Source organism: Antedon mediterranea, chromosome 2 (assembly GCF_964355755.1).
Source record: "Antedon mediterranea chromosome 2, ecAntMedi1.1, whole genome shotgun sequence".
Lineage (NCBI taxonomy): Eukaryota > Metazoa > Echinodermata > Crinoidea > Comatulida > Antedonidae > Antedon > Antedon mediterranea.
Genome location: NC_092671.1, coordinates 507,210 through 521,502, shown reverse-complemented (window position 1 = coordinate 521,502; position 14,293 = coordinate 507,210). Strand labels below are relative to the sequence as shown.

The following is a 14,293-nucleotide window of genomic DNA, read 5'->3' as shown; positions in this document are numbered from 1 at the left end:
TGTGTCTATTTCACGTTCAAATCATGTGAGCATTGTAAATTTGGACATTAACATTTAAAGTATAGTTACTATTTAGTTATCATATGACTGCATACCAAATAAATTCCGTGTTGTTAGAGCGCGAATATTTCAATTACATAATATCCTTCCATGTTAGTCATGTACCGGTAATTAACTAAGAAATAATGTGCTGTAATGTTAATTGTAGTTCCGTAATATTCTAATTTTTTTCAGTTGAGAAGTGTAGTAGAAAAATAGGATGGTTGTTAAATTTTATAGTGACTGTAAATTGAACATTATAGCCTTTTAACAATACAGTATATGGGCTCATAAACCGGAGGACGTGTTTGCAAGACCAGAAGTGTAGGCGGCTATAGTTCATAGAGGCCGACTCAATATTACAGCTTGGCTTCACTATTATATTTATTATGGATAAATTGTTCATATAAATGTTAGATAACAGAAACTAGTTGCAATTATACATTTTACTTTCGAATAAACAGAATGCTTATTGAATACGTTTAAATGACAGCTCTAATCCGCAAAGTATATTAGATATTGATTAGCCCATTGATTTGTTTTGTTTGGACACATGTTTTATTTCCGATACTTTTCTGATAATGACAAATATGATGTATTTAAAATAGGTTACAAATAAAACGATTTTTATTTTCTTTTAATGACTAAAATTATATTTAATAATTTGTTTTTAAGAAGTTTGCCGTCATCGCTATTAAAATCAATTAAAATCAAGTGGATCTTAGTCACTGAATTTCCGCCCTCTATATGGGTGTTTATCATCTCGTCATAAGATCATCGACCACCGACTGAATAAAACGGAAAGTTTCCTTTAGAATTTGTGCAATTATTCCCAAAGAAAATAATACAGGAACAAAACATACAAAATGGCAGAAGGAGGAATGAAATTAGTGAAGTTTATGTTATTCTTTTTCAATGTAATATTCTGGGTGAGTAGAAAGTAATTTTGTGGTTTTAAGTACGTACTAAGTCTGCCTATTGAGGCTAGGCCGACTAGTGTAAAATTCATGGATGACATGTATGAATCCCAAAATGTCAATGACCATGAGCAGGAGATGATGATTATAGAATAATAAATGTTAGTTTTTATGTAAGTATAATAGTTAGCAACTCCTTTTTTACATTAAATGATTTATCCACATTAATAGTGCAATTTTAGGTTTAATTTGATATTAATTTAACGTATTTATTCTGTAATTTTACCACAATTTATTAAAATGTCAGATTCAGATTTTGATAACATTTATTCAGATAATAATGAATGAACATATACAAAATAGAAAAAAGATATTAAAGCAAACATAGATAAAACAGTAATTGGTAGTCATTATTATCATGGATAGGTAAATAAAAAATGTCAATAGACACATTGACAATCTCAATATACACATATACAATGTTAATAAATCTTAAATTATGTTGTACAATACAATGTCTAATAATTATTTGTTTTTGTTACTGTCGCTAAAATAACCGTAGCCGTGAGTGATTAAGGTTTCAACCTCACCACTTTTTGTGGCCCTGCACTATGGATTGTTACCTTGTTACCAACTGCAAATTATAAACTTCTTGTTGGTATCTATATTAGTATGTTAGTGCTCCCCTGTTTTATAATCCTGGAAATGCCCTCCACCATTGATATACAGTATATATATGCTTGCATTGATATATTAAAATAGACCAAATGCATTAAAACTGTAGATGTTTCAAACTATACTATCTGATCCATATTTTTATAACCACTTGTGTTTTGGACTATACTTTGTTTTTAAAGGTCGGTCAATTCACTCACTGCCATGTAAACCTACAGTGTGTATAGTGTTTATTGTGTCTACATAATGAAGTGAACTTCTATTCAGATTCAAATGACCATATTTTAAAGCAGGGCTTTATCTACTTGTCTACGTGTCCTATAGAACCTAAATCGCTTTCTATGGTGCATTTTACCTAAATAAACACACAAATCGTCCTGTTTAATAGTTGTGATCAAATGTTGTTTTTTAATACCAAATTCAGTAAGAATCAATTCAACCCTGTCCTATTATCTTCAGTTTGGGGAAATGTTCTCCCCAGTAAGCGACCTGTTGTGAACAATATTGGTAGTGTTGCAATGTTGTCATCAGGTGACATGACATAGTAATATTATTACTTACATCCTGGTACATTTCATAATCACATGACCAGTATGAATGTCAATAAGGGTCATATTACCAATCTGCCTGCAAAAAAATGTTTCTAATCTTTCTAAATTTATTTAATATTCTGTGTGAAATAAGCTAAAAGATTTTCTATATTTTTCTTTGTGATTTAGTATCTTTTAGTATCAGGCAGTTTACTGTACAAACATTACGTATACATTCATTTAAATATCATTATTCAAGTCACATAATACATGGTTTGAAATTGCAGTGTAATGTATCCTATGCACAATTACTGCATCTTTCTTGATTGTAAATTCTATACCAGTAGATCCACTAAATAATTTCAGATTATTATCAAATAAATTGAAACGTCAAATTCTCAATAAGTGTTCTGTAAATTCTATATACGGTTTTGTGTAGCAAATATATTTAAGTGTTGCCATTTGATTGGTTGATTTCAAGTCACATGATAGGCTTTATTCATTTATCCTTACAATCTGGGATACTAATTGCATGATCTGCTTTTTGGAATTTTGCAAACATTTAGTGAATATTGGGCTGATTCACGAACTGCACAGCCAAATTTCAAGTATCACAATTTATTTTTAATGACCCTCCAACATTCGATTTAAGATGAAAGCAGAAAAAACGTTTAACAAATAATGAATGTATTCAAGGAATGAATTTTCAATTCATTATTTGTAAAATAAATTCTGAGAAAAACACTTTGCAATTTTCTTTAGATATTGTCAAGATTAGATAAATAATAGACTTTGAGCTTAGATAAGATGCAGTAAATACAGTTCACTCAGTTAGTAAACACAGTTCACTCAGTTAGTAAATACAGTTCACTCAGTCAGTAAATACAGTTCACTCAGTTAGTAAATACAGTTCACTCAGGTAGTAAATACAGTTCACTCAGTTAGTAAATACAGTTCACTCAGTTAGTAAATACAGTTCACTCAGTTAGTAAATACAGTTCACTCAGTTAGTAAATACAGTTCACTCAGTTAGTAAATACAGTTCACTCAGTTAGTAAATACAGTTCACTCAGTTAGTAAATACAGTTCACTCAGTTAGTAAATACAGTTCACTCAGTTAGTTCAGTAAAGGGACATCATTTAGAACATGGTTATTATAAAGTGCGGTATTTACTGCAATGATATATTCAGTTACTGGTAGTTTTATTCTCTAATGTCAAGGATACCTACAACATTGTCCTATTCACCCTTCCTTCATTCAGTAGTCTTTAGGCCTAACAACACTGTGGTTTTCATCATCATAATTTAAATGAATTTCATCCTATTTTTACAGCAGTATGTCAAGTGGTAAATCATTTGACAAGATTTTAAAACCTTGACATTCAAACTTGTAACATTTTTACAATTTGAAATTTGCACAGATATTATATTTATACAGTTAACCGTATAATAAATAAAATACAATATACTTGTGCTTGTTTATGGTGCAAGTGCAGATAATATCTGAATATTAATACTATACTGTTTTAATAGACTATTACAATAGTACATTAAGGTTTCAGTTTCATTTTGTCTTTGGAGATTAATGTAGAGTCTGTATCTAAACTGTTTATACCTAGTTTATTGTCTCACTTATTTGTAAAAATTATATAGAAAAATATCTAAATTGTTTATTCCATATACAGTAGGCCTACATAATGGTCCCCTGTGATGATGACTAAAAGTAGCATACTTTAGTTTTTGCAACACTTGTGTCAAAACTATGCTTACTGCTGATGTCTTTATAAACCAATACTGTACCTAAGCCCCTTTCTCACAGAGCTGAGTGCCAGGAATATTGCGGGAATATACCATTACCATGCCGGTATGGTTTTCTGTGAGAACGGGTCGTCTTGGCATCATGCCGGCATCGACTTGACCTGCTTTAGACCTAGTAATATTCTAGGGATATTCCCTGCAATGCCAGACGGGCATTCTGTGAGAACGTAACGCCGTTATATTCCGGGGTTCCCTGTCGAGGCTTCAGACACCTTGCGCGGTCAAGTGTATCACTTTGGCGCCGATTCAATTCAATTAACAATAATAATGTCGAACTGGAGGGATAATGAGATAAGAGAGCTGCTTAAAATAAGGGGACAAGAAGAAATTTGTAGCATAATCTATAGCAGGCCTAGCCTAGGCCAGCTCTTTGTTAATGTTGGTGCCTAACTAGCCTGACCCTTCGTCGCCTTGTAAATTGTACAGCCTTCTAAGGTGTTTTACAGATTGCCGATTGACGGCTAATTAATTGCTGTACCTGTATAATATATGCACAATATACTGTACATAGCATGTATTGCATAAATATGCTATAAAGGAAGATAATAATCTGTAACCTAACATTCGCCGCCATATATCCCTAGACAAAAATAATAACAATAAAGGACGCCCTCAATAATTATTTTGTCAGAGACTTTTTATTGGCCGAATATGCCCGACTCCTTTCTCACAGAAAGCCGGTATATACCGGTTATATTTCCGGCACGATAGTCCGATGAGAATGGGTATATGCCGGTAACGATACCGGCACGACGCCAGCACTGTACCGGTATATTGCAGACACATCTGTGAGAAAGGGGCTCTAGAGACATACAATAGAGTACTAACATACTGTACATCATTTCTATCAACATACTCAATAATCTAGTAATCCTTTTATTATAGAGCTTACAGAGTTTAATACTGACACACCTTGTAAAAAGTAGTATCAGTATCCATCCTGACTGATCAGTACGATTAAATCATTTTGTTTTTTTATGGTATTGGTACGTACTGTACAATGAATTCATGGTTGGTGTACTCATGTACAGTAGCATCCTCCTATGGGACACTTTTTATGAACTGTTCTATCGTCGTGAGGTGGTTTCCCGAATGATCGTAAAATCAAAAACGGTACTGTGTATGACTAACTAGCGTTATTGTCACCGGCTAGTCATCCATTCATAGAAGTACTGATGTAGTAGCCTACCTGTACGGAGACCATAGAATGTGACCCGAGGCATGACTAACTACGACTTTAGATGATAGAAAGTTGAGAAAAAATGTTACGAGTAGTTGTACGACATGAAGATGTTTATGAAATTATGTCAATAATGTTTACACACTAGGCATACAAATAGTAATGTTTGTTAGTAAAAATAATTTTGAGTTAATCAGAATAAGATATAAGGAAGAAAAGCAAAGAGACTATGGAGCGGCTATTCCTGAATATACAATACTAAGTATCGTAGATTTAAATTATAAAATTTAGGCGATCTTGTCAAAGGTCAAGCGCCTATAGCTTGCCACGTTTCGATATTCAATATTGAACTTGACACTTTCCTGTAAAACGAATAAGGAATAAATATATACATCCACATTAAGGGGACACTTAGTTGGGTCCTGGAGGTATCCCCTTTAAGGGGACACTTTGTTGGGTCCTGGACGTATCCCCTTTAAGGGGATACTTTGTTGGGTCCTGGAGCTGTCTCCTTACCAATGGTTCTACTGTATGTCCATAATGATTTACATGATTTGGAATTAATATGAGGAACTTTACAATGCATCAATAAGGACTATTTTTTGTATAGCTCATTTGTGGATGTTGAGGTTTATTTAGGTGTTTTGTTTTGGTATTATTTGCTGACAGTGAACAATCATCTGTTTGCTCAATCTAAACATTCCATATGGATGTGATAATAATAATAATATTATACATTATTCTTTATCAGCTATGAACATAATGTATCATCGCCTAATTAATTATTGTAGATTAGTTAGAGTATTAGTTAAGTGCTATACCATGTATTTTAAGTACAGCATACTGTAGTTATTTGCTAAAGTGTTATAGTATAGTGCTATACCATGTATTTTGAGTAATAACTATCACTTGCAGTGTTATATTCTACCATGTATTTTAATAATATTACAGATAATATTTCCATTTGTACAGTTAAAGTGTTATACCATCAGTATATTAAATTTTAAATACAGTTTAACAACTTTACTTTTTTTATTGTAATACAAAGGTGAATACATAATGCAAATTCAAGCTGTTTTTGCAGTCATAATGTAGTTGAGAAAGCTGTGAAACTGCTTAATGAATAATTCATTAGCTAATTTTCATCATCGTCATTTAAAATTAATTTGTAATCATACAGAAAGCTGGCAGAGTTTAGTTTGTTTCAAGAAAGATAATTAATTAATAAATTTGCCAACTGTAGCAAGAGAATACCTTAAAGGCAAGTTGCATTAATTAGATTCTTCATACAATAACAGTTGATAGCATGAGTGTTAAAGTGAGATGAGATTGTCATGCTTCACTGATGATTATGTGATTCTATTCTATTTTAATGAGTTGATATCAAACATACTTTATTATAATAATCAATATTCTTCAGATGAAATTCTGTATCACCATTTTTATTAAGTTGAAAGAAAATGTATATTTATTTATGGAAAGGTCAAAATTTCAATATCAATGTCTACATAAGTATATATTATTTAAATTTTGTGTGGCTTTCATGGCCTTAATGAAAGTCTCCCTGATCCTACATTGTTTTCGGATAATGATATGATATTTTTTCTTTCTGGATCAAGTAAATAGACTTGTAACTTGTGTATTTCATTTGTTGTGAGATGCAAGAAAGTAGATGATAATATACGTAACAATATATAAGTAGATGTACATTTAAAATCTGCTACTAAATTTTGTATATCGTAATGTGATTCTTTGTTAAAATGAAATGGAAAATGCTCATTGTAAAATCTATGTGTAATTAATTCCTCATGCAGTAGGTTGTCTATTTTTAAAGATGAAAAATCCCAAATATTTTTATAACTGTATATATTTCATCTGTCATACAATTTTTGTTCCCTAGAAAATACAAAAATATGATTACTACCTATTTGCATTATAGCTTGTATTCAGTAATACATTGTAACAACATACGTGTTGACAAAATTGATAATGAAAACGAATAGTTCTATGAAATGTGAATAATTAAAAAACAACAGCTGTTACGTTTAAATTACATGTAGGCTAATTAATTGTATTTGTAAAATCAATGTTTGGCTGCTCTTAGAGGGTGTGCTCATTACAATGCTTTATCGGTGATAGTATATACTTAAAATAACATTATTATGAATACTGGTATTAAAAAGTAAATATACGGTAAATTTAAATGCTAAAGAGGTCTGTAGACTGCTAGTATGATAAACTAGGGAGGTATAAATTATCTTGGTTGGAACAGCATTCTCACATTCTCACATTCTCACAGATATACACTCATCACCATTTCATCACATATTTATTATTTTATTGTCAGTGTATCACCAGCAGGTGGTAGAATTTCTGCTTTCTTCTATCTATACTGTATCAAGTATGTTGTAGTTTACGCCATGTGTGCTCAGGGACACCTTAAGTTCTTTTGTTTTTTACATTAAAGTGTACGTACAGTAAGGTTACATTGTACAGTACACTATAGTAAACATACAGTGTACAGTAAGGTTACATTGTACACTGTATGTTTACTATAGGCATAATTGAATGAATTTCTGGCCAATTGTGTTTACAAGAAGGATATTATAAGTGCACTTGGTGTGATGAAAGTGGTCGTAGCAGCCATTCCATTTTGTTAATTTCAATTCAAGTATGATTTCTGAACATACTGATGTATTTAGTCTATTGTGAACTTAGGCCTATTTCTGCCATTGTATTATAGTACTATGAAATGAAAGGATATTATTATTATTACTATTAATTAAATAAAAGAATTGATATGCGTTTTAAAATAAACATACAGTTCTGAGTTTGATGTTTGTTTGTATTCACCATTAATTCAATCAATTTATTATTAAGTTATTATTTATAATTCTTGTCAATGCAGCTGTTACTAATTATGCAGTCTAGTCCAATATGTTACATTTTGTAATTAAATCTTTTTATTTTTCTACCATTATTGTTATTAAAGATCATTTTTTATTTTGACATTTATTAAGTTAACTTTGAATTATGACCTACCAGTGTCTATTGGATTTAGGACGGTCGTTTTAACTAAGGCAATCTACCAGTAAAGATGATGTTCCATTCTAAGCACAGTCTAACAGACTTTAGTGTACACATAATCTTGGATCTTTTTCTGGTTCATTCAATACTCGTTTGCTTCTGTAATCTGAATTTGTTTTACCGAATAAAAAATAACAAAATGCTTATGAAATTGATTTAATATTTATACAGCAGGCCTACACTCATTATTTTATGATCTTCCATGGCCAAGGTTTTCATGGCGAAATATCTTCTATATCTCTTATGAAGGAAAAGAGATGTACTGTACAATACAAATGAATACAAATTTACCGTTAACAAAATTATTGAAAAACTTGAAATGTAGAGCGTTCTTTGCCTCTTTTATTATAATGCTGTGATACACAATAGCCTGTAGAATGACAGTTGACATATTCATTTTGTTATTAGTAGCTTAAATGTATACATGTCTATCAGGACATACTACATCCTGTCTTTGATGTTTACAACCATAACATTTTCATAAAAACTTCTTTTCTTTCCTGCGTAATTAAATCTTTAGAAATTTTAAACTTTTTATTTAGCTTTGTGGACTTTGTGTGGATGTCTTATCAGGACATACTACATACTGATGCCTATCTTTGATGTTTCAACCATAACATTTTTACATTTTTTTTCTCGTCTTCTCTGCCCATTAGCTGCTGTATTTTAAATTTTGCAAACATTTTTTTTTCTAGCTTTGTGGACTTGGCTTAATCATCGGTGGTTGTGTCGTACTGAAAGATTATTCTGATTATGTGGATTTTACCGGTGATATGGGTAACACTGTACCCATATTCATCATTGTGGTTGGTGCCATCATCTTCATTACTGGTTTCTGTGGCTGTTGTGGTGCAATGAAAGAAAGTTACTGCATGGTTGCTACTGTAAGCTAAAGCTTTGTCTACACTATCAAACTTTATGTGACAAAAAAATGTAATGTGCCATATATGGACATGATGATGTCATATCACTACCATATTTGGGCACATCACTGCCATTATTTGGGCTCATCACACTTTTTTTGTCAAACTAGTTTGGTAGTGTAGACAGAGCTTAATATGTTTATACTATTTCATTAGTACAATTAGGACCAGTTCTCAATATGCTATTACTGTATAGTGTTTTAATATTCAAATATTAGGGATTTTATCCCATATCAATGGTCTAGAGGATCTCTTCATTTAGTATACCAGTTATGATCATTATATTTCTCTTCTTAGTATACATGTATCCTTGTCATCTTATTGATCATTGAGATTGGACTTGGCATTGCTGGATTTGTTGAAAGTGACGCTTTACAAGACCAGATCGAAGACAATATGCTGAGCACAATGCCGCAATACAAAAAGGAAGAAGCAACTAAAAAACTTTGGGACGATATGCAACAAAATGTAAGAATTCCTCAATTGTTTTTGTAGGTAACTACTAAATAAAGTGTCCACCTGAAATTTATAGCACCTGAGCTGAAAGGAACCAGTGTATGACGAAGACAAATGCAGCTTACCAGTCATACATACCATGTGCATGTAACACCACCTGGTACAAATCATGAACTTAAACCCAGAGGCCGTTTCACCGATCACACTTAAGTGAGACATTTCCCTTAAATGTTTTTATTTTACTTAACTGAATAAATATTTTAACTATTTCCCTAATAAATTGTATTCAGATATTAAGCATTTCCCTTTGCCTAAGTGTAAATGTTGAATATGGCCTCTGGCTTTTAGGATTGGGTAACTAAATTATGTTAGCCAAAAATCAAAACTATTTTTGCAGTTTATTTGATACATAAAACTAATGCTATATTTACTCCAATATGGTAATGAATATTTATATGTTAAATGGTCATGTGATACGAAATAAACCAATCAAATGGACAAGGTAATGAATATTTATATGTTAAATGGTCATGTGATACGAAATAAACCAATCAAATGGACAAGGTAATGAATATTTATATGTTAAATGGTCATGTGATACGAAATAAACCAATCAAATGGACAAGGTAATGAATATTTATATGTTAAATGGCCATCCGATACTAAATAAACCAATCAAATGGACAAGGTAGTGAATATTTATATGTTAAATGGTCATGTGATACAAAATAAACCAATCAAATGGACACTGTTATGAATATTTTGATTTTATGTTGTTTTTCTAATTATATAATAACATGTATTTATATTCTCTAGCTTGAGTGTTGTGGTACCAACAACTACACAGAGTGGTATGAGTATCTGGATGATTCAGTGCCGGACTCTTGTTGCGATGACAACGATTGTAAAAATGTTGTAGAAAATGCATACGACGAGGTATAAAATGATGAGATATAGAGATCAAAGAGTGTGATGGGTTTAGGTGGGAAACAATCAGTGAAAGGAGTTAATTTTGACTGTAATTTACAGAAGAAAGAGGGGAAGCCGATTAAAATTGTCCGACATCGTAGCTATTGTACTTTTTGTGTTTTTATATTCAAAATAAAAACAGACTAGAGATGTTTAGATAGCACATGAACACAATCAAAGAAATATTGTAACCCTAAATTTTAAACACTTTATAAATTTTGTTATTGACAAAGTTATATTGGAATCAGCCTAAAAAATAAACAAGCAAACAAATAAATACTGTAATATGATATATTTTTCTTAATAGACTATATTTGTTGACCTACTATTAGTAATTGATACCAGCACAAAAGATGTCTTAGTTGAACATCTCATCAATGATTCACACCTTTCTTCTACAGGGCGTGTATCATGTCATTTGACCACTTTCACAGTTTTACTCACAAATATTGTTTTCTGGCTTCACAATCAGTGAAGGCCTGGCTACTTAGTAGCCTGGCCATGTTTATGTTATTTATAGAGAGTGATAGTACCCCACTAACATAAATTGAATATTTTGTTTTGTTTATGAATATTAATTAAATATATATATTGTTTTTTAGGGATGTTCTAAAGCACTGTTTGACTATTTCAACGACAACATAGCTATTATTGCCGGAGTTGCTATTGGTGTTGCACTGGTCCAGGTATTATATAATTTTTTATTACACTATCCATGAACTTTTGAGTATTAGAGCCTGCAGACAAACATGAAAGCAGGAATACCTCTACCATGCCATTGCCCTTATTCAAAAATATAAAATAAAAGTCCACACCACTATATTAGTAGGGTCACAGAAAGCTTGCTGCATTTTTTTTCATCGACTTACTATGCACGCAATGTCAATTCTGGGTTGGTCTTGATAGTAGGACACAACAACATCAAAAAGAAAAACCACTGAAATCAGGATGGTTGAAATCTATGACAAGTAATATTGCTTTCATAGCTTCTTTTATTGATTTTACTATAATATCTGTTAATATTATATACAACTTTTTTTTACACAGCTTATTGGTGTCATGTGCGCTTGCTGCTTGATGAGGTCTATCAAAAATGAATATGAAGTGGTCTAATGAGGGCAGAGTTCAAAGGTCATCTATCTTAAATCACCACCAATCACTGGCCTACTATTTTTGTACCATTACAACTTGTAGTGGAATACGCAACTCAGCTTCAACTATATAAACAAATCTACTTTAGGTCTGTCTGTAAAATTTTAATAGGTAGTGGATATGTGGGACATTTTTAAATGATGTAATTTTGTTTGTGCTGTTACCATCTATTGTATTATTGTGATTTATTTTGGAATAGAGATATTATTAATGTATTTTCATGAATATTTTTGATGTTACATTCTCCCTGGTGTATTTGACATTCTTGTGACCTGTCAACAAACACATTTCAAACATTTTAACTGAATAAATAAACTGAATAAATAAATTAGATAAATCTGAAAACATTTGTCTAGTTGTTGTATCAGATGTATCCTAGCACATACCTAAACATGTGTTTTTGATGACCGGTGAATTTTTATAAAGTTTTTTTCAGTATTAATCTGTCTTTGCAGCCTTGTGATATTCACTATGATTTCATTATTAGTGCAATTTTTTCTTTCCAAATATTATTTGATTCTTGCGTTTTCTGTTTCATAGATAAATTGAATTTATTCATATTTGCAAGATCAATAATTACTTTGTGTCTTAATTTGAACTTAATGCTGTTCCATTGAATAGATAGAATTTTTCTGTATATTTTTGGTCCAATAAAAAAAAGAGTTTTATTAATAGAATTATAATTGAATAAAGCACATATATATTCTTCGTTTTAAAAGATTCCCAAAATTATTGTTATTAGACAATAAATAATATAATATTTCTGTATATTTTTGTATGATTAAAACAATAGGAAAACTATTTATTCTACTAAATTTATACAATATTTTTCATGAAGATAGAAATGAATTAACAAATGATAAAGATAATTCAAATTCACAAAATATTATAAACTTGTTAACAACTGGACTTGCATTACCATTCCTTTACTGGTGCAGCTTTTTGTTTAGAATGTTGATAGGGCTACTATATGTTATCTTGTGTCTCAACCTACCAATGTAACCCACCTATATCCTATGTTCTCCTTAAAAACATTATATGTCCTATACATTCAGCACTCCCAAAACCAGTCACCTTTAACCTCATCCAAAATGGCATCCATTAGTGAACATAATGACCATGGGTAAACGGTTTTCAGCATGAGTGTAGTATCATGAAATCCCACCTTATAGTCCTGTTGTCATATTGACGGTGCATTTCACTTCACAGTCTGTTAATGAAGTTGCTTAAATAAGTCTAGTGTTGTATTTTGAGAAAACCTAGTGTCTAGAATGTATTAATATTGTATTATTAAATCATTAAAATTAATAAATTATTATTAATTAATATTAAAATAGCTTTATTATAAATGCTATTATTAAAAATGATACATATGTTAAATTAGATTAAAACAATAAATTTTCTTTGCTTGTACGCTTTTCTGCGATACTGTACTTGCGTTGCTAATACCCTAATTGTGTTGTTTTTTTTGCTTTGAAAATAAATTGCAATGAAAGTTAATCAAACATAATTGGGTGTAGAAAATGCATTAAAAAAAAGTAAGCATATTTATGGTACTAGATTATTGATGTTTTAAGTCTGTAAAGACTTTACTTGTTGCTGTATAGTAAGTGCTTTGCTATAACATAATACCGTAGTTTAAATAGTAGCTACAAAGCATTTTTGTGGTTTTTTTTCATTAAAATTTAGCAAGAATTTAAGTTGGCCTTGATTGTTGCCCCCTTTTAAATGTATCATTTATTAGTATTGTATCGAATTGATAACATTTATTAGTATCATGTTCTTCATTATTGGTCTTATACATGCGATTTAATGGCATTTGCCGCTTTTCATGTTTTTCAGTGTCTTCAAAATAGTGGTACATTTAAATGCTTCTTCACTTTTTATTAAAAGTCTATTAGATTAAATATGTTTTACAATTGTTTTATTTGGTTTTTGATTGTGTAATTGACGAAAAATAACTTCAGTGGAGGCACAGGGTTAACATCTTGTCAGGCCCCAGAGTATTTTTGTCATGATAAGTAAACAACTCCGCTTCCAAATATTTCTATTAAGGCTTATGTGTGCATCTTGCGATTACTTTGAAAAGCACAGTGAATTGAAGAAATTAAAGAAATTTATATAGTTCTGAAAAGGACTGTTGAGTTTCTCAACATTTCGATCAATATACTTTGATCGTCTTCAGAGGGTGAGAAAGTCCAGGAAACTGGGAATATTAGAATAATCTTTGATTAATTTATGGTATAATTTGCTTTTAATCTTTTTTGGAATTGTTGCAAACATTAATATTTAATTAATTATTTTTTAAACACATTCAAACAGATATATATAGACATATATATTAAAATTACAAAAAAAATAGTGTGTAATAAATTGCCTCATGAATATGAAAGCTCATTGGTCAAATGTTCTACCCTGTTGTAAATTAATTCCAAAACATATGTCAAATGTGTAATTATGATCAATGTTATGATCATTATTTTATTTGAATGAAATTAATAGTTAAACATGTAATTGAAAAACACAAAAACCTTTAGTCTATGCTAT

The 14,293-nt window shown here is 30.8% G+C and overlaps 1 protein-coding gene across 1 annotated transcript; it reads left to right on the top strand.

Moving 5' to 3' along the window:
• The first annotated feature begins 802 nt into the window (after positions 1-802).
• LOC140039978 (CD63 antigen-like) lies at positions 803-13,653 on the top strand. Its single transcript, XM_072085574.1, has 6 exons — positions 803-968; positions 8,942-9,130; positions 9,467-9,637; positions 10,442-10,561; positions 11,197-11,280; positions 11,642-13,653. The coding sequence occupies exons 1-6, from the start codon at positions 906-908 to the stop codon at positions 11,705-11,707; spliced, it is 693 nt and encodes a 230-aa protein (XP_071941675.1). The 5' UTR covers positions 803-905; the 3' UTR covers positions 11,708-13,653.
• The last annotated feature ends 640 nt before the right edge of the window (positions 13,654-14,293 follow it).